This window comes from Schistocerca americana, chromosome 1 (genome assembly GCF_021461395.2).
Source record: "Schistocerca americana isolate TAMUIC-IGC-003095 chromosome 1, iqSchAmer2.1, whole genome shotgun sequence".
NCBI lineage: Eukaryota > Metazoa > Arthropoda > Insecta > Orthoptera > Acrididae > Schistocerca > Schistocerca americana.
Window position 1 is genome coordinate 1,059,446,934 of NC_060119.1, and position 23,282 is coordinate 1,059,470,215.

The 23,282-nt window shown below is 43.8% G+C and overlaps 1 protein-coding gene and 1 non-coding gene across 2 annotated transcripts in view; one reads left to right on the plus strand and one right to left on the minus strand.

Annotated features, from left to right (window-relative positions):
• The window catches only part of LOC124596297 (cytochrome P450 4c3), a 293,573-nt gene that overhangs the window by 157,283 nt on the left and 113,008 nt on the right, over positions 1–23,282 (plus strand). Inside the window, exons 10-11 of the mRNA XM_047135397.1 lie at positions 22,177–22,286; positions 23,001–23,069. Coding sequence (XP_046991353.1) covers positions 22,177–22,286; positions 23,001–23,069 — 179 coding nt within the window. The remainder of the gene's footprint in view (positions 1–22,176; positions 22,287–23,000; positions 23,070–23,282) is intronic.
• Positions 11,983–12,056, minus strand: Trnat-ugu. The gene has a single exon. It is a non-coding gene; the product is annotated as a tRNA-Thr (tRNA).

A 23,282-nucleotide genomic window follows, 5' to 3' on the forward strand; every position in this document is an offset into this window, starting at 1 on the left:
ACAAAGAAATGATGGCAAGACTTTAAGTACAGGAGATGAAGTGGACTCGCATTCTACAGGAGCAGTTTCAAAATGCCTGTCAGGCCATCCAGATTTAAGTTTTCTATGCTACTCCTAGAATCACTTCAGGCGAATGCAGGGGCAATTTCTTTGACAAGAGAGAGGCCAATTTGCTGATCATACTTGAACTCCGTCTCTAATGATGTTGTTAAACCACGACCTTCATTCAGTTTTCTTCTCCCTCAGTTCTTTATTTTAGATATAACAATCAAGAAGTGAAAGAACGAACGAATAATAATACAAGAATCTAGATGTTTTCAAAAGTCTCCCTGTGGAGAATACGATTGCTTTGAAAACGGTGGCAATGGTACTGAGAAACTCTTTTCCCCTTAACTGACTAATTAATTTGAAGCACCTTTAGTAAATTGATTCTAACAATGCACACAAAGAGGATAGCAATCAAGACTTTAAGCACCATGTCAACCAGTCTGAAGAAATATTTACGAGAGGTAGTAGCGTTGTGCAATCAGTCTTTATGTTTCGCTGATACTGCAAAGAACAACTGCAGCCGCTAGAGTGCTCAAGTATCTGAGCAAAAGCGCTTGATTTGGCGGTACCGCAAAGGCGGGGGAGTCCCCCAAGTAGATAGCCGTAGCGTCACGAGAGTGTGACTCAATTATTTATCTGCAACCTTTCCTACTGACCTCTCAAATATCTCTTTTAAACACTCGTGATAATATAACTAAAATAGAACCCTAGACAGCCTGCAACGTATTGAGCATGAGCCAGAGATGTTTCATTATTGTGACCACAGCGTTCATTGAAAGCCGTGTGACGGCGATATGGCCTCGGCTTGTGTGTCTGAATGTAAAAGTGCATGACCATTAAAGGCTATGCACATAAGCTGGAAAGAAAATCGCAGTGCAGGCCATTCATTTCGACCGTCGCAAAAAGTCCAGTAATAGAGAAATGTTTCCGCTGCAACGGGGTCTACAGCCAATGTAATTTTTTTGAATAAAAATAATCTTCCACAGTGGCTGTTGCTACTTGGATTAGAATATCCTTTTATTTTGCGTTTTTCTCCACTGTACAGTTTCGGCCGTCAAGCCATAAAGAAGGTGACACCAAGCGTTTCTTGAATAGCTATGACGTAACATACCACTTGCAACTATAGTAGCTATTATATCATTTCTGTGGAATATATGACGTTCTCTGATCTGAAGTGCAGGCCACGTAGTACTCCCCTCTTCTCTGGCCATGTCCATACCATCTTAGCCTACTTTCTTGGATCTTCTTCCCTATGGGCCCCACTTTCACTGTTCCCATGATGTACTCATTCCTTAGTCTGTCCTTCTGTGTCACCCCACTCATCCACCTTAACATTCTCATTTATGCCACTTCCATCTTTTTCTCTTGGGATTTTGTGATTCGCCAAGTTTCTGCGCTATACGGCATCGCAGGCCTCACCACAGACTTGTAAAGCCTTCCTTTCATTCAGCAGCTAACCTTCTTATCACACAGTACTCTGCTCAGTTTTCTCCAGTTCATCCATCCTCTATTTATCCTGTGCTGTATTTCGGCCTCCAGTCCTCCATCACTTTGCATGTAAGAGCCTAGGTATTTAAATTTCTTGACCTGCGCCAGTTGTTCTCCTTGCAGGTTAATATATAGATCTTTGGCATCCTTTTCACCCTGCTAATTCTCATTCCCCTTTCGTCTAGAGCTTTTCTCCACTGTTCTAGCTTGTCTTGAAGTGCCTCTTGGGTGGGTTCACAGATTACATCATCATCGGCAAACATCATGCTCCAAGGTGCCTCTCTTTTTTCACATCTTTGAGTAGTACATCCATGACGAGGTCAAAAAGATATGGGCTGAGAGCAGATCCCTGATGAAGTCCTACTCTCACTGGGAATGCTTTTGTTGCACCTGCACTGCTCCTGACTTGGGTCATTGCACCTTCATACATGTCTTCTATCACCCTGATATATTTTTCTGGCAGGCACTTACTTCTCAGACATCTCCATGTCTCTTACCTCGAAAATCTGTCATATCCCTTCTCAAGATCAATAAAGGCCATATGCAGTTCGGTTTGTACTTCTCTCGTCATCTCCAACAGTTGCCTTAGTGCAAATATTGCGTCGGTTGTTCCTCTTCCCGGCATAAATCGAAACTGTTCTTCACATACTTCAGTTTCTAGACGCAACATCTTCTCAAGTTCCTTTCCCAGATCTTCATTGTGTGGGACATCAGTTTTATCCCTCCATAATTACCACAGTTTTCCATATCCCCTTTCCCCTTATATATGGGGAACCAGTGTACTGCTTCTCCACGCATGCTGCATTCTTTCTCCTTTCCAGATCTTCTGCATTAGATTCCAGAGAATATCAGTTCCCTGTTCTCCCAGACTTTTCCATGCTTCTATTGTAATTTGGTCTGGCCCTAGGGCCTTCCCATTTCTCATTTTCTTCATTGCGTGTTAGACATCTTCCCTACTTATGCTTTGAGTTATTCCTTCATTTATATCTCCATCCTCACACTTCTCTCGTACATTTCCCTCGTTCAATAGCCTTTCAAAGTACTCCCACCACCTATTTAGTATTTTCTCAAGGTCGTGTAATACTACACCTGATTCAACCTTTATCTACTTCATTAATGTTATGTCCATGGTCGCCTTATATACAGGGTGAGTCGCGTAAGACGTAACACCCCCCATAATTCAGGGGGCGGTTGCACGTATCGGCAAGCGGTGTTCGGCGAATCGTAGCGGACTATGGGGCACATACGTTGGTACATGCACAATAATCACAACGTTTATATTGACCGAGATAATGAGGCAAGTACATGTTTTTTAAATGGGACGCTATGCTTTTTTTACCATCATTCGAACGCTCTGGAAAAGACACGTATAGTGACGTAACACATGTTGTTATTGTGATTCAAACTTTGCTTAAAAGACGCTGGGAAATATTGTATGATTGAAGGTCGAGGCGGTCGGAATCGGCTGCAGACTGTAAACACGCCTCGCGCGACCCGCAGGCCGAGTTGCCGTGCTCTGTGCAGCATGCACGGCCTACGCTACGTAGGTACATCCTCATCCGCCCTCTTTTAAGCAAAGTTTGAATCACAGTAGCAACACGCGTCACTTCAGTATACGCGTCTTTTCCAGAGCGTTCGGATGATGGTAAAAAAGTATAGCGTCCCATTTGAAAAACATATACTTGCCTCCTTATCTCGGTCAATATAAACGTTGTGATTATTGTGCATGTACGCTATGATCCGCCAAAAACCGCATGCCGATACGTGCAATCGCCCCCGGAATGAAGGGGGTGTTACTCATCCTGTATATAATATGTTCTGTTCTGGACACGTATAAATAAATTTAAAAAATCTGAAAATACTACATATTTCTTTTATTTGCGTCAGCAGTATTTCTCGTAACAACACAAAATGCGAAACTTAGATGGTTGCTGCGTCCTAACTTCTCCGACTTTCCTCGTAGTACTAGGAAAGTTAAGGCTCTACGTAAACGTCAAGTATCTTATCAGACTTCGAGCGATGCGGAAAGGACTTGTAGTTGTACAGTCGTCCGCAATGTGCAACACTTTTCATAAGCAACGACTGACAGACCAGTTCAGACAGCGTACCACCTCACATAAGGTATATGGACTGTCTGACGAGAAGAAATTAAGCACCCAAATGGTCGGACATCAATGTAACTTCATACAGGTACACACCGTCGGTTGGTATGAAGATGATTGAAGTTACTGTTCTCCGTGACAAGTAGAACGGTGACCGCAGTGCATTAGTATTGCTACCGGGCCTGGAAGGGTGTAAAAGGGGCGTGAGCGGTCACTGTGAAGAACACGTGGGTAATACGTGCTCGTGCGAGACAGCGTCATCAGCACCTGACAGTGCTTGAAAGGAGTCTCATTGCTGGGCTCCATTTGTCCGGCTGGTCGAGTCGCACAGTACACAGATTTGTGGCGCGATGTTGGACAGTATGGAGACGCGAGGCCAGGTATGCTCGTCGTAAAGATTTCAGTAGACCACATCTGACCACAACGAGGGAAGAAATGAAGCACCGAGCTCATTGTAACCTCTTCGCACCAGCGCCTGCCATCCGGGAACAAGTGATGGACTCCCGGCATCATTCTGTGGCATCCCTCACCACTGGCCAGCGACTAGCAGTATTCGGACTAGAGAATTACCGCCCCATGCGTAACACCGCAACACAAACGGCTACCTGTGCAGAGGTGTCGTGACCGGGGGTATTACTGCTGATGACACCCGCTGTAATGTGTTCAGCGATGAATCGCGGTTCTGCGCTACCGCGGTAGGACATCGTCGGCGAGTGTGACGGCAATCTGGGGAGAGGTCCCGTTCTTCCATATAGACTACTGGCCATTAAAATTGTTACACCAAGAAGAAATGCAGATGATAAACGGGTATTCCCTGGACAAATATATTATACTGGAACTGACGTGTGATTACATTTTCACGCAACTTGGGTGCATAGATCCTGAGAAATCAGTACCCAGAACAACCACCTCTGGCCGTAATAGCGACCTTCATACGCCTTGGCATTCAGTCAAACACAGCTTGGATGGCGTGTACAGGTACAGCTGCCCATGCAGAACACGATACCACAGTTCATCAAGAGTAGTGACTGGCGTATTGTGACGAGCCAGTTGCTCGGCCACCAGTGACCAGACGTTTTCAATTGGTGAGAGGTCTGGAGAATGTGTTGGCCAGGGCAGCAGTCGAACATTTTCTGTATCCAAAGAGGCCCGCACAGGACCTGCAACATGCGGTCATGGATTATCCTGATGAAATGTAGGGTTTCACAGGGATCGAATGAAGGGTAGAGCCACGGGTCGTCACACATCTGAAATGTAACGTCCACTGTTCAAAATGCCGTCAATGCGAACAAGAGGTGACCGAGACGTGTAACCAATGGCACCCCATACCATCACGCCGGGTGATACGCCAGTATTGCGATCTCGAATACACGCTTCCAATGTGCGTTCACCGCGATGTCGCCAAACACGGATGCGACCATCATGATGCTGTAAACAGAACCTGGATTCATCCGAGAAAATGACGTTTTGCCATTCGTGCACCCAGGATCGTCTTTGAGTACACCATCGCAGGCGCTCCTGTCTGTGATGCAGCGTCAAGGGTAACCGCAGCCATGGTCTCCGAGCTGATAGTCCATGCTGCTGCAAACGCCGTCGAACTGTTCGTGCGGATGGTTGTGGTCTTGCAAACGTCCCCACCTGTTGACTCAGGGATCGAGACGTGGCTGCACGATCCGTTACAGCCATTCGGATATGATGCCTGTCATCTCGACTGCTAGTGATACGAGGCCATTGGGATCCAGCTCGGCGTTCCGTATTACCCTCCTGAACCCACTGATTCCATATTCTGCTAACAGTAATTGGATTTCGACCAAAGCGAGCAGCAGTGTCACGATACGATAAACCACAATCGCGATAGGCTACAATCCGACTTTTATCAAAGTCGGGAACGTGATGGTACGCATTTCTCCTCCTTACACGAGGCATCACAACAACGTTTCACCAGGCAACGCCGGTCAACTGCTGTTTCTGTAGAGAAATGGGTTGGAAACTTTCCTCATTTCAGCACGTTGTAGGTGTTGCCACCGGCGCCAACCTTGTGTCAATGCTCTGAAAAGCTCATCATTTGCATATCACAGCATCGTCTTCCTGTCGGTTAAATTTCGCGTCTGTAGCACGTCATCTTCGTGGTGTAGCAATTTTAATGGCCAGTAATATATATATATATATATATATATATATATATATATATATATAGAGAGAGAGAGAGAGAGAGAGAGAGAGAGAGAGAGAGAGAGAGAGAGAGAGAGATGGAGCCCCTCCGCGCCCACACCGGCATGAGGGCAACTCAAAAGGTCTACTGCCATCTCTGCATAAGGGTTGATTTTCACTAAAGTGAGGTGTCACAGGATGTGGGTACTGCGATTTTTGCACACTGCTGGTTAAATTTAACCATTAATACGCGCTCATCTGGAGACAGATTGGGTCGAAAGTCGAACTAAGGGTAGCGGTTTGAAGGGCAGAGGAAAAAAAGGGCCAAGGCAAGAGCCACCCAAAAAAAACCTCTGCGGTAGCTAGGTCGGGTAGTAAAAGCAGTAGCTGATGTCTTGCTATCTGCGAAGGTCTTGCAAGGGTAGGCTTTGTTAGTAGTGGGTATCATGCTATCGATATACCTTTGACGTTGTGCGGTGCTGTCACTCGGCGGCTGCCGCTGGGTGCCGGTGTTGATCCCTCGGTCAGCGTCAGCATACCTGTAACAGTTAGGTTGTTCATAGTTTTGTGTCCGATAGGTCGTATATCAGATGCACAGTGTAGGGTGACGTTGACGATTTGTTTGTGCGTCAGTGGGCGAGCTCGTCGGTTTCCCTTCTGTATCCTGTTGGTCGGCTTTAATAGCAGCTGGTATATCCAGTCAACGTTGCTGACACGCAGGTTCTTGCCGACATTTGTCGCTTGTTGGTGTATGTGAGCTTGCCATGGCTGGTTATGCCCTAGCTAGTAGTGTCTCTGGCCACTTATGCTTCCACCTACGGTTGTATCCGTTCTTCCAATGTTTTGGCTAGGTAAAGCGGCGTTACTCGTGACGCCATGGTGCGGGGACCCATCGGGTATGACTTCAAGTCACGCCTGATAGTGGTTAAGGGAACGCTGACTTCAGACGGTGCGTCACGGACATCCTGCATCCTCATGTGTTACCTCTCATGCGACAGTATCTTCGTACCACTTTTCAACTGGACAATACTAGTCCAGCCATGGCACGTGTCTCTATGAACGATGTGCATGGTTCTGAGATGCTCTTATGCCCAACGAGATCTCCAGACCAGTCCCCGATAGAGCATACGAGGTGTGACAATAAAGTAATGAGAATGATGTGAAAAAAATGTTGCTTACCGTTTTAGTCAAGTTTAGTGTTGTCTCCTTCAAAGTAGTTCCCTTCTGATTGCACACACTTTATCCAGCGCATCTGCCATTGATGGTAACATTTCTGGAACTCATCTTTTGTAATATCCTCCAAGACCCTCGTCACATCTTTTTAAACAAGTTGTGTTGTTTGAAAATGGTGTCCGTTGACCGCCGTTTTGACTCTTGGAAATAGAAAAAAGTCGCACGGAGCGATATCTGGTGAATAAGGTGGCTGTAGTTGTAATGAAATTTGTTTTGAGGTTTTGGCGCGGACACGAAAAACTCTTTGATGAAGTCTTTCTAAAATTGCACCCACTCCTTATGAACAATTCCCTTGGAATCAAAGCAGCACACAAGCATGCATTTCATTTTTGACTTTGAAATGCGAGCTTCTTTTGGCCTGGGTGATCCCTCTCAGCACCATTGCGAACTTAAGCGTTTTGTCTCTGGATCGTACTGAAAAAACCAACTTTCATCACCAGTGATAACACGGCTCAACAATTCAGCATTAATTTCCGTTTGCTCTAACAGATTGGCTGCCACATTTTTCCGTGTTTCTCGCTGTTGTGGTGTGAAATTTTTGGGGACAATTTTCGCACAAATCTTTCTCATACCAAGATCTTCAGGTATTATTAGACGAACCGTTTCACGATTGATGTTCAGTTCCTCTGCAATCATTTTCACAGATAATCTCCGATCAGATCGTACGAGTTCACGCACTCTGGCCTCACATCCGTGAGGTTGATGGTCGTCCACTGCGGTCTTCGTCTTCAATATTCGTTCTGCCTTGACTAAACATTGAATGCCAACGAAAAACTTGAGCTCCTGACATAACCTCCTCTCCAAAGCCTTCTGAAGCTTACCATAAGTTGTCGTCGCGTTTTCACCCAATTTAACGCAAAAAGAAATGGCATACCGTTGCACAATATTATGCAGTTCCATTTCCTGACGAGAGACACAAATATGTGTTAACTTATTACAGCATAACTCACGACTGAGCAGTTGCATTGATTTGCCACTTGGATAGGAGCAGCTTATAGGCCAAGGTCAAAGATATTGTGCCTGTGCAAGCCTGCAGGGTTGCCACATCTTGCAAAGAAATTCAGTCTCATTACTTTATTGTCACACCTCGTATGTGAGATCAGAGTGGACACGAACTCCGTCCCAATGACTACGTCCAGGATAGCAGGGACCAGTAACAATACTTGTGGGCCAGCTTACCTCACAAGAGGATACAACGGCTTTTTGATACCCTTCCCAAACGAATCGGTGCATGCATCTGCGCCAGAGAGGTCGTTCTGATGAGAGGACTTCAAATGCCAGGTTCTTTGTAAATTTGGCTCGATTTTGTAATTACTGCAATAACATTAGTTCATGTCCTTCCAAGTGCTTCGGTCTTTTGGTCAGAGAGTGTATTTAATTATTTAGTTCGCAGCCGCAATATACGGTACTCTGAGATGAGAAACCAATGGTCGGAAATGAATATTTTAGGCTGTACAGTGTGTTGCATGAGCAATGTGTGTGAAGTGCAAATCCGTAAATGGCTTTTGTTTCATAAAAAAAACTTCTTGTCGTATACCTGTTGAGGACATTACCTTAGAAACAATACGCAATCTTCTGAAATGTGTCAACGATGGAGTTTAGCCCGCATCTCGTGGTCGTGCGGTAGCGTTCTCGCTTCCCACGCCTGGGTTCGATTCCCGGCGGGGTCAGGGATTTTCTCTGCCTCGTGATGGCTGGGTGTTGTGTGCTGTCCTTAGGTTAGTTAGGTTTAAGTAGTTCTAAGTTCTAGGGGACTTATGACCACAGCAGTTGAGTCCCATAGTGCTCAGAGCCATTTTTGATGGAGTTTACCGCTGTTTATCGTTCGTAAATAGTGGTCAACAGTGGAACACTACGTGTTAGATGCACTTGCAGATATGCATTTAATATGAGGTGCAGCAATAAATAGTTCCCGGAAAACCGAAGGAATGTACAGAAAAATGTTTCGTAACAGCCATTTTCCTAGTTGGGAGAAAATCGTTGCCGTGGCTAGAAGCTTGCAAGAAACTGCGCCGTTCAAGTCACAGACAATGTACTGTTCGCACTGCTGAATTTGAGGAGAAGTCTCTTCTTGGACCAGGTGGGAAAAGTAGCTTTCTTCTTCCCCATGGAACACACGCTCCGAAGGTTACATTGTGGAAAGTATGATGGAACAGGAAAAATTGGTTCAAATGGCTCTGAGCACTATAGGATTTAACATCTGAGGTCATCAGTCCCCTAGAACTTAGAACTACTTAAACCTAACTAACCTAAGGACATCACACACATCCATGCCCGAGGCAGGATTCGAACCTGCGACCGTAGCGGTCGCGCGGTTCCAGACTGAAGCGCCTAGAATCGCTCGGCCACACCGGCCGGCTACTGTGAAGAATCGAACGAATGTAGTTTAATAAAATGTACTGTATTCACTAACGAATGACAAGTGTTGCTTGGCCACGGTTTTTGTGTACACACGTGACTGGATTGTTATGAAGATACCGGTGCCTGTCACTGAGGATCCTCAGTAACATTACTAAACTGTGTTTTTTGTGTGTAATCGTATTTGTCGACATCACGCCATCAGTTCTTAACAGACTTCATTGCAGTACTAGGTGTGAACTATCTCGTATTATAATGAACAATCAGTAATTAGTTCCGGCCACACAAATACGATGAGCACTTATAATATGTAAAGTGAAACTGGTTACTTTCAGTGAAGGATTCTCAGAATACAAGCGAATGTATTTTCGAGTTTGTGGTACTGTATTCGCCACTCGCCTAGCTCGTCCTCCAGCTGAATATCAGTAAATATGCAAATGTACCACCTACTTACTACTTCATAATTCGCCTTGTACCGGTATAGGCAACGCGCTCAAATATCATATCAACAACAATACCGATATACAATAAGACACGAGGGGTGCTTTCAAGAGTTCAGTTCTGCCAATGGATGCTGTTGTAATGCACACATTGAGACCTGTGGTCATCACGTAGAGTAGTTGCTGTTATTGATTTAAGTTGTAAGTTGAGCCACTCTAGGTTTCCACTGTCATTATCATCCTCAATAAAATGTTTCCGGGTAAGTGGACACTCTGCTTACTAAACGAACGTTCCAGTCGCTTACAATAGTGGCTTAAACGGTGGTTCCTTATCTCAAATTATCCAGTTTAAGCTCCTCTGCCATCTGCATAAATCTTCCATAAATATTATAAATTGAAGTATCCCGCTGCGGTTTCTGTAGGTATGTTACGGTTAATATCAGGAACTGCTGTAGCGATTTTGGGACAACTTTCACTAATAGACAGACTGACTCACGAGGAAGGCCTATTACTGCAAGTAATGATGAGTGTGTAGCAATGGAAAAAAAATAGTACACCCTTTTAGAGGTTTCCAATTCATTCAAGATTTATTGTTGCAACAGTGCATATGGAGTATATGAAATTAATACATTAGCAGATCAATAGCACAAGTGGTTATGAGGTACCAGGTATCGACGTATGCTGAAATATCCATATTAGTACATGGTGTAGCCTTTACAGGTGGAAATGCAGGCGCCGACTCTGACATCCAGTCGATTGTGTAGATGATGTACTGGGATACGTTATGCCACTCCTAATCGACCTGTTCACATTGTTCTGTAATAGTTGTTGGTTGGCGAGTCGCAAGAGTCACCTCTCGTCCCATCATGTCCAACATATGCTCGACTTGGGGCAAGTCTGGAGATTGTGCAGACCAGAGCACGTTGAGTTTTACGGACAGTATGAAGATGAGCATTATCCTGTTTGAACAACACATTGCCTTCCTGTTGCAAGAACAGTAAAAGAACGGGTCTGGCAACGCTCTGCTTGTCCCCTCCAGAAACACTAAAAGTGAACGAGAGTTGTAGCTTATCTCATCACAGACCGTAAGGGCTGGGGTGGGGCCAGTGTGATTTGGACGAAGGCACTCTACGAGGCAGCCCTCACTAGGTCCATACTGTAAATGCAAAGACCTTCACCTGCGTGCAGGCAGAATCTGTTTTCATTACTAAAGACCACAGCTCGCTATTCTATCTTCCAAGTGAAACTTTGACGGCATCAGTTGAATCGTTCTTCTAGATGTTCTGGCGTGAGTGGAACACGGGCTAGAGGTGTGCGTGCCGTAGTCCTACTGCTAATAACAGATTCACAACAGTTGGTGTTGAGTCATGTAGGCTCACAAGCCCTCTTATCTGTGCTGTGGTAGCTGTACCATCTGCCACTGCTGCCTTTACAATACGACGATCCTGGCAGGCTTCTGTGCTGCGTGGACGTCCAGAATCTCGTCTACCGGTGTTAGAATGTTCACGTGACCATTGACACGAGCATCGTTGCACAACTGAGGTAGCACTTCAACTTGTGTGGCTGTTCTCCGAAAGGACCATCGCGCAACTCGTTCACAATTTGACCCCTTTCAAAATGGCTCAGCTGGCTGTAGGAATCACAAGTGTGTCCCCATGGCATGGTTGCCTACTTGCTTCACACGTTTGCACCACACTGAGCCTTCTAGCTGTGAGCATTCCCTGTTAAATGGTGGACACATATGGCGGTCTGATGGATATACCACTACGCTATCAGTTGGCAGACGATGTTGAATCCATAGTCAGCATATCTGTTATCCCCCAGGTGGCATATGGCGTCATAGGATCCAAATCGACGTCGCCTTTTCGGGTGTACTAATTTTTTCCGACAATGTATGTATTGTTATCTTTTCTATATTTAATTGGCGTTTCGAGTGACATCTCGTGGTAATGATGGGAGCTACGAGCTGGTCGGCTACAGAGGCGGTATCTAATGGGGAAAAGCAATTAACAGCTCCGCAATTTCAACGATCAGCGAAGCTTGAGCATAAATTTATTGCTCCAAGTGGTCTAGCGATATAGCGTGTAAATGACGACTAACTGACAACCTCAGCTGCCGACAGGTCTTGCTGTTATACCTCGATGTGGACAGCTGAAAATGTGTACCCCGACCGGGACTCGAACCCGGGATCTCCTGCTTACATGGCAGACGCTCTATCCATCTGAGCCACCGAGGACACAGGCGAATAGCGCGACTGCAGGGACTTATCCCTTGCACGCTTCCCGTGAGACTCACATTCCCAACTGTCCACAATTCTACATATGTATTGCACCTTATAGACATTTCAGCTGTCCACATCGAGGTGTAACAGCAAGACCTGTCGGCAGCTGAGGTTGTCAGTTTGTCATCATTTATTCCAGGGAAACGCTGCACGGTCATCAACAGTAACTCTTCTTTCGAGAACAAGTTACTGTCTTCATAGATATAGCGTGTGCCTTGGAACCGAAAGGTCGCAAAACCTGATCCAAATCGTATCAGGGATTTTTCAGTCTGTCTTTTAACCAAGTGTCCACCTCTCAACCTCTCAACGGTGTGAAGGTTTGCGAGAAACGATACATGGTTCAGTTTCCTTATTAAACTGGAGATCTCTTTCTGCAGTTGAATGATTGGAGTAGGTTAGGGACAGGCAAGTCAGCAAAATGGTGTCCAATAGAGAGACTTGCAGAAGACCAGTGAGTCAAACGAAATTATTATCACCAGAATATACACGTCAATACGTATCTTCTTCTTATATATATATTATCAAGTCGTGTGCCACGTTTTTCAATCTTTTTTTGAAAACTGATCTCAGGAACGATACGTTTCACTGATCCACAAGAAGGTTTGTGTATACACTTTATTATTACCGCTAAGCCAGGCATGTCTGACCCTAGATACCCGTTCAAAGGCGGGTCATGTTGCTAGTTTGATGCTCATTTAGTTTATGGCTTCAGTGTAGTTGCATATTCTGTATGCTGTACTACCCAAATTAACTCCATGCTTACATTGAACAATCGCAATTTAATTTATCGCTAAAATGTGAAACTGCGTCTTGTATCGGGACTCGAACCCCAGACACCATCCAGTGGAGATTAACTGATTCGGTCCGTGAGAAGTGCTCGGAGTAAGCAAACTGTAGAGAATTGTTCATTAAAGGCATGGGATCTCCAGTCTGACTTGTCACATATATCTGTTACCGCCTATTCTTCACAAAAAAGTAAAAAAAAGCGCATTCACCTCCGAGTAACTACTGCAACGTACATCCTTCTGAATCCTTTTAGTGTATTCATGCCTTAGTCTCCCTCTAAGATTTTTACCCTCCGCACTCCCCTCCAATATTAAATTGATGATCCTTTGATGCCTCAGAACGTGTCCTACCAACCGATCCCTTCTTCTAGTCAAATTGTGCTACAAATTCTTCTTTGTAATGGTTTGGAACAACCTACTTTCAGGAAATGGCTTAGTAGTATTAAATTCTTCACTAAGGTGACAAGAGTCATGGGATACCTTCTAACATCGTGTCAGAGTTCCTTTTGCCGAGAGTAGTCATGTATGGTTCAAATGGTTCAAATGGCTCTGAGAACTGTGGGACTTAACATCTGAGGTCATCAGTCCCTTGAACTTAGAACTACTTAAACCTAACTAACTTAAGGACATCACACACATCCATGCCCGAGGCAGGATTCGAACCTGCGACCGTAGCGGTCTCGCGGTTCCAGACTGAAGCGCCTAGAACCGCACGGCCACACTGGCCGGCAGTAGTTCTGTAATCCGACGTGGCATGGACTGAACAAGTCGTCGGAAGTCCATTGCAGAAACCTTGAGCCAGTTTGCCTTTATACGTGACCATAACTGCGACAGTGTTGCTGATCAAGAATGGTGTGCGTGAACTGGCCTCTCGATTGTGTCCCATAAATCTTCGATGGGATTCATATCGGGTGGTCAGGTTGAACAAATCATCCGCTCGAATTGTCCAGAATGTTCGTCAAACAAACCGTGAACAATTGTGGCCTGGTGACATGACATCGTTGTTGGGGAACATGAAGTCCATAATTGACTGCAAATGGTCTCCAAGTAGCCGAACATAACCATTTCCAGTCAGTGATAGGATCAGTTGGACCAGAGGGCCGAGCCCATTCCATGTAAACAAAGCCCACACCATCATGGTTCCATCACCAGATTACACTGTCCTTTTTGAAAACTTGGGTCCCAGACTTCGCGAGGCCTGCGATACAAGCGAACCTTGTCCTCAGCTCTCACCAACTGAAATCGGTACTCATCTGACCAGGTCACGGTTTCCAGTCATCTAGGGTTCAACCGACGTGGTCACGAGCCCAAGAGAGGCGCTGCAGACGATGCCGCGCTCTTAGCAAAGGCACTGACGTCTGTCGCCTGCTGCTACAGCCCAATAACGCCACTTTTCGCCGCACTGTCCGAACGGATACGTTCTTCTTCCTTATTGCTTTCTGTGGTTATTTCAGGCAGTGTTGCTCATTCGTTACCACTGACAACTCCACCCAAATATCACTGTCCTTGCTCATGAAGTGAAGGTTGTCGGCCTCTTGTGTTGTCCGTGGTGAGAGGTAATGTCTGAAATTTAGTGTTCTAGGCACACGCTTGATAGTGTGGGTCACAGAATATCGAATTCCCTAACAATTTTCGAAATGGAATGCACCGTGCGTTTAGCTCCAAGTACCATTCTGCCTCCAAGCTGTTAATATCCGTCGTGCAGCCATAATCCCGTAGGAAACCACTTCACATGAATCACCTGAACACAAATGACAGCTCCGCCAACGCACTGCCCTTTTACACCTTGTGTACACGATACTACCGCCATCTGTATATGTGCATATCGCTATCCCATGATTTTGTCACCTCAGTGTATAACCACTTAGAACAGTCTTGTTGTTGTTGTTGTTGTGGTCATTAGTTCAGAGAGTGGTTCGATGCAGCTCTCCTTGTTACTCTATCCTGTGCAATCTTCTTCACCTCCGAGTAACTACTGCAACGTACATCCTTCTGAATCCTTTTAGTGTATTCGTGCCTTAGTCTCCCTCTCAGATTTTTACCCTCCGCACTCCCCTCCAATATTAAATTGATGATCCTTTGATGCCTCAGAACGTGTCCTACCAACTGATCCCTTCTTCTACTCAAATTGTGCTACAAATTCTTCTTCTTCCCCACTCTATTCAGTACCTCCTCATTAGTTACGTGATCTATGCATCTAATCTTCAGCATTCGACTGTTGCACCAAATTTCGAAAGCTTTTATTCTCTTCTTATCTAAACTATTTATAGTCCTTGTTTCACTTACATACATGGCTACAGTCCATACAAATACTTTCAGAAAAGGCATCCTGACACTTAAATCTATACTCGATGTTAACAAATTTCTCTTCTTCAGAAACACTTTCCTTGCCTTTGCCAGACTACAATTTATATCGTCTCTACTTCGACCTTCATCAGTTGTTTTACCTCCCAAAGAGCAGAACTCATCTACTGCTTCAAATGTCTCATTTCCTAATCTAATTCCTTCAGCGTCACCTGATTTAATTCGACTACATTCCATTATCCTCCTTTCAAGACACTGTCCATTCCATTCAACTGCTCCTCCAGATCCTTCGTTTCCTCTGACAGAATTACAATGTCGTCGGCAAACGTCAAACTTTCTATTTCTTCTCCATGGATTTTAATCCCTACTCCAAATTTTTCTTTTGCTTCCTTTACTGCTAGTTCTATATACAGATTGAACAACACTACAGACAGGCTGCAACCTGTCCCACTCCCTACTCAACCACTGCTTCCCTTTCGTGCCCCTCGACTGTTACAACGGCGATCTGGTTTCTGAACAAATTGTAAATAGCCTGATAATTCGGTAATTTTCACACCTGTCAACACTTGCCTTCTTTGAGATTGGAATTATTATATTCTTGTTGAAATCTGGGGGTATTTCGCCGGTCTCATACATCTTGCTCACCAGATGGTAGAGTTTTGTTAGGGCTGCTTCTCCCAAGGCCATCAGTAATTCTAGTGGAATGTTGTCTACTCCCATTCCTTGTTTTGACTTAGGTCTTTCAGTGCGCTGTGAAATTCTTCACACAGTATCATACCTCCCGTTTCATCTTCATCTGCGACCTCTCCTATTTCCATAATATTGCCCTCAAAGACACCACCCTAGTGTAGACCCTCTATGTACTCCTTCCACCTTTCTGCTTTCCCTTCATTGCTTAGAACTGATTTTCCGTCTAAGCTCTTAATAGTCATACAAGTGGTTCTCTTTTCTCCATATATCTATTTAATTTTTCTATAGGCAGTATCTATCTTACTCGTAGTGATATGTGCCTCTACATCCTTACATTTGCCCTCTAGTCATCCCTGCTTAACCGTCTTGCACTTACCATCGATCTGATTTTTGAGACGTTTGTATTCGTTTTTGCCTGCTTCATAGGAAATTATGATAAGTATTACGTTCTATTTTCTACGTTTTAGGACACGTACAATAGTGCAACTAGCTACAGAAAATATAGTACTGAAAATGAGTGTGCTGCTTTCTATTTGCCTCACGGACTGTTTCACATCATCATCTACATCTATACTCCGCGAGCCACATCACAGTGGGTGTCGGAGGGTACTCTGTGTACCGGTATCACTACCCCTTTTTCCTGTTCCAGTCGCGAATGGTTCGCAGAAAGAACGATTGCTGGTGAGCCGCCGGTCTTCATGGTCTTTTCGCGAGATATACGTAGGAGGAAGCGTTATATTTGTTGACTCTTCAAGGAAAGTACGCTCTCGGAACTTAAACAGGAAACCACACCGTTATCCAGAATGCTCCTCTTACAGCGGCTGCCACCGACTGAACAGTTCTGTGACGCGTACATGCTTACTAAACGAACTACTACTTTGAATCTTCTTTGTTTCTCCTATCAGTCATATCTGGTATGGACCCCAGGATGACGAGCAGTAGTCAAGTCTTGGTCGAACGAGTGGCTTCTAAGCCACCTCCTTTGTGGATGGACTATGTTCAGTGAGGATTATTCCTATGAAGTATGAAGTATGCCATCTGCCTCACCTTCGATTAATTTTATGTGCTCGTTCCACTTTAAATCACTCCGTACGCGTACTCCTACATATTTTATGGCCGTTTGCTGCCTCAAATGATTGTGTAAGCAGGCTGTTTAGGTTTTTATATTGGTAACGACACGTAGCGCTCTGTATGAAAATCACTGGCTGTGCTGTGTGCAGTCTGTAAGTGGTTGGCATTGTTGTAATATTCGCTATTGTAGTGTTGGGCTGTTGGCTGTTAACAGCGACCGCAGTGGTGGATGTGGGGAAGTGAGATGGCGGATTTTTGAGAGCGGATGATCTGGACGTGTGTCCATCAGAAACAGTACAATTGTAAGAATGGATGTCATGAACTGCTATATATATTATGACTTTTGAACACTATTAAGGTAAATACATTGTTTGTTCTCTATCAAAATCTTTCATTTGCTAACTATGCCTATCAGTAGTTAATGCCTTCAGTAGTTTGAATCTTTTATTTAGCTCGCAGTAGTGGCGCTCGCTGTATTGCAGTAGTTCGAGTAACGAAGTTTTTTGGTGAGGTAAGTGATTTGTGAAAGGTATGGGTTAATATTAGTCAGGGCCATTCTTTTGTAGGGATTATTGAAAGTCAGATTGCGTTGCGCTAAAGATATTGTGTGTCAGTTTAGTGTTGATCAGAATAGGTAAAGAGCGAAATGTCTAAGTACGTTCAGTTTTGCTCAGCTGTTTGAAAATCAAATAATGTAAGAGGTTTATCAGCACAGTAATTCAATAATTTTTCTAAGGGGACGTTTCAATTGTACTCCAAGAGTGTACTCATACAATAATGAATCTTTTTGCCTATTTATGCCCAATTTGAGGAGATGGGACCTGGATACACTGAAAGAGCCAGAGGTTGTAGAGAGCTTCAGAGTAAGCATCAGGGAACGATTGACAAGATTGGGGGAAAGAAATACAGTAGAAGAAGAATGAGTAGCTTTGAGAGGTGAAATAGTGAAGGTAGCAGAGGATCAAGTAGGTAAAAAGACGAGGGCTCGTAGAAATCCTTGGTAACAGAAGAGATATTGAACTTAATTGATGAAATGAGAAAATATAAAAAAGCAGTAAATGAAGCAGGCAAGAAGGAATACATACGTCTCAAAAATGAGATCGACAGGAAGTGCAAAATGGCTAAGCAGGGATGGATACAGGACAAATGAAAGGATGTAGAGGCATATATCACTAGGGGTACAATAGACACTGCCTACAGGAAAATTAAAGAGACCTTTGGAGAGAAGACAACCACTTGCATGAATATAAAGAGCTCAGATGGAAACCCAGTTCTAAGCAAAGAAGGGAAAGCAGAAAGGTGGAAGGAGTATATAGAGGGTCTATACAAGGGCGATGTTCTTGAGGACAATATTATAGAAATGGAAGAGAATGTAGATGAAGATGAAATGGGAGATATGATACTGCGTGAAGAGTTTGACAGAGCACTGAAAGACCTAAGTCGAAACAAGGCCCCGGGAGTAGACAACATTTCATTAGAACTACTGACAGCCTTGGGAGAGCCATCTAGTGAGCAAGATGTGAGACAGGCTAAATACCCTCAGACTTCAAGTAGAATATAATAATTCCAGTCCCAAAGAAAGCAGGTGTTGACAGATGCCAAAATTACCGGACTGTCAGTTTAATAAGCCACGGCTGCAAAATACTAACACGAATTCTTTACAGACGAATGGAAAAACTAGTAGAAGCCGACCTCGTGGAAGATCAGTTTGGATTCCGTAGAAATGTTGGAACACGTGAGGCAATACTGACCCTACGACTTATCTTAAATTAAGGAAAGGCAAACCTACGTGTCTAGCATTTGTAGACTTAGAGAAATCTTTTGACAATGTTGACTGGAATACTCTCTTTCAAATTCTGAAGGTGGCAGGGGTAAAATACAGGGAGCGAAAGGCTATTTACAATTTGTACAGAAACCAGACGGCAGTTACAAGAGTCGAGGGGCATGAAAGGGAAGCAGTGGTTGGGAAAGGAGTGAGACAGGGTTGTACCCTATCCCCGATGTTACTCAATCTGTATATTGAGCAAGCAGTAAAGGAAACAAAAGAAAAATTCGGGATAGGAATTAAAATCCATGGAGAAGAAATAAAAACTTTGAGGTTCGCCAATGACATTGTAATTCTGTCAGAGACAGCAAAGAACCTGGAAGAGCAGTTGAACGGAATGGACAGTGTTTTGAAAGGAGGATATAAGATGAACATCAACAGAAGAAAAACGAGGATAATGGAATGTAGTCGAATTAAATCGGGTGATGCTGCGGAAATTAGATCAGGAAATGAGAGGCTTAAAGTAGTAAATGAGTTTTGTTATTTGGGGAGCAAAATAACTGATTATGGTCGAAGTAGAGAGGATATAAAATGCAGACTGGCAATGGCAAGGAAAGCGTTTCTGAAGAAGAGAAATTTGTTAACATCGAGTGTAGATTTAAGTGTCAGGAACTGATTTCTGAAAGTATTTATATGGAGTGTAACCATGTGTGGAAGTGAAACGTGGACGATAAGTAGTTTAGACAAGAGGAGAATTGAAGCTTTCCAAATGTGGTGCTGCAGAAGAATGCTGAAGATGGGTAGATGACATAACTAATGAGGAGGTATTGAATAGAATTGGAGAGAAGAGAAATTTGTGGCACAACCTGACTAGGAGAAGGGATCGGTTGGTGGGGCATATTCTGAGGCATCAAGGGATCACCAATTTAATATTGGAGGGCAGCGTGGAGGGTAAAAATCGTAGAGGGAGACCAAGAGATGAATACACTAAACAGATTCAGAAGGATGTAGGTTGCAGTAGTTACTGGGAGATGAAGAAGCTTGCACAGGGTAGAGTAGCATGTAGAGCTGCATCAAACCAGTCTCAGGACTGAGGACCACAACAAGATGCGCAATATGTTACATTCGTTTATGTTGAGGATTAACTGCCAACCCCTGCACCAGGCGACGATCCTCTGCAGGTCTTCCAGCACTTTGCAACGGTTTTCTAGTATTGCACTTCTCTGTAACAACAGCATCATCCTAAAAATTGCCTAAATGTCTCATGTCATTTATACACAGGGTACGGAAAAACAGTTTGACCAGACGTGTAGGGCAGAAACATTAAACGATGGAACTTAAGAATCGAAACTAGGCGTCACAGTTAATTATTTACGGGGCTATGCCAACGAAAAAACGCTAGTCGGTTTGAACATTTGCTGCGGCGCAGTTAAGTTAATTGAATGGTGACAAGTCTGTGCACAGCAGCATACTAATTTTTCATTCACTTTGACCTTTTCAGGACATATTGAAACATGAAACCCGGGTATTTGATTGCTTTCCTTTCTAATGAAGTGCTGTACGGTACGTCAGCTAAGTACGATAAACGTGTAAGTGATGCTTCAAATTTCTATTGTTCCCATCGTGACAACTGCGTAGTCCAAACATTTCGTTTACGTATACGAGAGTAATCCGAAAAGTAAGGTCTCCTATTTTTTTTATAAGTGCATAGACCTGTTTATTTCTACAATGGTTTACATCAGTTTACAGCTTGAACGTTTAGCTATGTTTCGACATAATCACCATTTCTGTCGATGCATTTTTGTAGACGCTGTGACAGTTTTGTATGCCCTTGACATACCAGCTCGCCTCCATGCTTTTCAGAAGGTTATGAAGCTCTTCGTTCACCTCGTCTTTGGAGCTGAATAGCTTTCCGGTCAAACGTTCTTTTAACCTAGGAAACAGGTGATAGTCACTGGGCGCTAAGTCAGGACTATAGAGTGGGTAGGTGATTATGTTCCACTGAAACTGTTACAGGAGAGCAACGGTTTGCCGAGCGATGTGTGGCGAGTGTTGTCATGGAGAATGTGTACGCCCTTGCTCAACATTCCTCTCCTCTTCTCCAGTTCTGAATTGCCCATTCGAGTTTCTTCAGAGTCTCACAGTATCTGTCAGCGTTAATTGTGGCCCCAGTGGGCATAAAGTCGACCAACAATACCCCTTTCCGATCCCAAAAACCGGTTGTCATGACTTTACTGGCCAAAACTGAGCGCCTCAACGCGGCGTACTCATGTTTACACACTGCGCGTTTAACACCCTTCATAACTGTGTGACCAACTGCCACACAAACAGGGTTCTGCACTTATAAAAAAACAGGAGACCTTACTTTTGGGATTACCCTCGTACATTTTCTATGAATTACATTTCATTTTCAGTAAAGACATCCATATGTCGGATTTCCATTACGTTGCTGTGGCGCCGAAAACATGCCATTGCGACCCCTACTTCCTATACTCAAACTCTTTTGTTTGATGCTGTCTTTCTGCCCTACGCTTTTGGTCAAATTGTTTTCCGCACCCTGTATATTGTGGACAGTAATGGTCCAATAACATTTCCTTGGGGGACATCCAGTGTTACTTTTATGTCCGTAGATTTCTCTTCGTTGCGAATGCCATGCTGTGTTCCGTTTGCCAAAAACTCTTCAGTCCAGTCACATCGCTGATCCGTTATTCCGTACGCTCGTAATTCGTTTATTAGGCGGCAGTGCGGAACCGTATGAACGCCTTTCTGATACCAAGGAACAAAGCATAAACCTGGACCCCGCCATCTTCTGCTTTCCCGATTTCGTGTACGAATGAAGCGAGCTGGGGTTCACATGATCGTTGTTTTCGGAACTCCTACTGATTCTTACAAAGGAGATTTATGGTCTCGAGAACTGTCATAGTACCTTGGCATATAACATGTTCCAGAGCATTGTCACTGTTGTTTCCATTATTCTAACTTTCTGCATCAGCCTTCACGTCCATCATTATGACAATTCTTTTACAGCTTCAGTCAGTGTATAAATCATGAGTTCCTTTTTCAAAGTGATACTGGTATCATAAAAAATGCATGTAACATGCCACTGTCTCTCTACTGGTTCTTTCAGTTCAATACAAGATTACTATTTATTTCATTATCTTTATTCTACTTCGTCTGTTCTACTGAAGTCAGTTACGTATCTGTGTAAGATGACCTGCTTTTGGTATACATATGACGCACATACCTGTTGCACTTCATAGTGATCGTAAGGTTGAATTTAACTACTAGTGGCGAAATAAAAGAGTAGACAGCCATGGTGTAAATATGCTTGCACGTTTTGCATTATTATTATTCATTGTATTAATAGGTTTCAGTTTCTTAAATTTCCAAACACAAACGTGACCTAAGAATGTTGTTGAGAATTCAAAAATATAATTGACTTCTTATTTACTGTCTACAGGTATGAAAAAGCGGTTGGCGTTCTTGGACTTGCTGATAGAGTACTCCAAGGACGGCACGGTGCTCACCAACGAGGACATCAGGGAAGAAGTCGATACCTTCATGTTCGAGGTGAGACTTCTTCCTTTTTGCTCTGTGCGCCAAGGAAAGAACCATTTTGTATGTCTTCTCAATGTTTTACTACGAAAAGCAAAAACTTTAATGATGAAACCAGGAGTAAGTGCCACATCTGGAAGTGACAAGCAAGGTATTATCAACCGAACACAAAACTAAGAGTCCCACGCAGACTGTTCTGTTCGACTTGTATATTGTCCGTAGTGGCTCTAAAGCTTCACTGACGACTTAAACTTTAATATCAAACAAAAATTTCTTCAGATAACTTGAAAAATGGAGTGAACTGTGATTTTAAAACAAACAACAACAATTTTTTTATTGTTATTTAACAGTCTTTCGAGTCAACGCGATTACCCTTTGTAATGCTGCAATCATTTCGCAGGTTGTCACATTCCAGCAACAACGTTGTTCGATTTATTATTTCTGCATTATCCGCAGGCAGAAGTGGGAGAGACTCAGTTACAGTTATGACCTACAAGAAAACTTTGGGATAGACTGAATGGGGTGTTTGAGATACCCATGAAACTGGCTGATATTACAAAACATTGGCTAAATGTGGTAGTTACACAACTCTCATGTCCGCGATATTCTCACATAGGATCATCATACATTAAAAATCCCATCTATTAGTACATTATAAAAATTAGTTACTCTATGTCGCAATGTTTGCGAAAAACTGCTAAAATACTGGCTTCTTTATTTTCAATACAGGGCCATGACACGACATCTGCCGCCATATGTTGGTCGCTGTATCTCATTGGGAGCCATCCTGATGTACAGGTAAGTTTTCTTAACCAAATATTTCAGAAAGGAATACAGCTTAGTTTTACCGTAAGCAGCGCTGTCTCTGTCATCGCATACCACGAACTGGTGACTGGATCTACATCTACATCTACATTTATACTCCGCAAGCCACACAACGGTGTGTGGCGGAGGGCACTTTACGTGCCACTGTCATTACCTCCCTTTCCTGTTCCAGTCGCGTGTGATTCG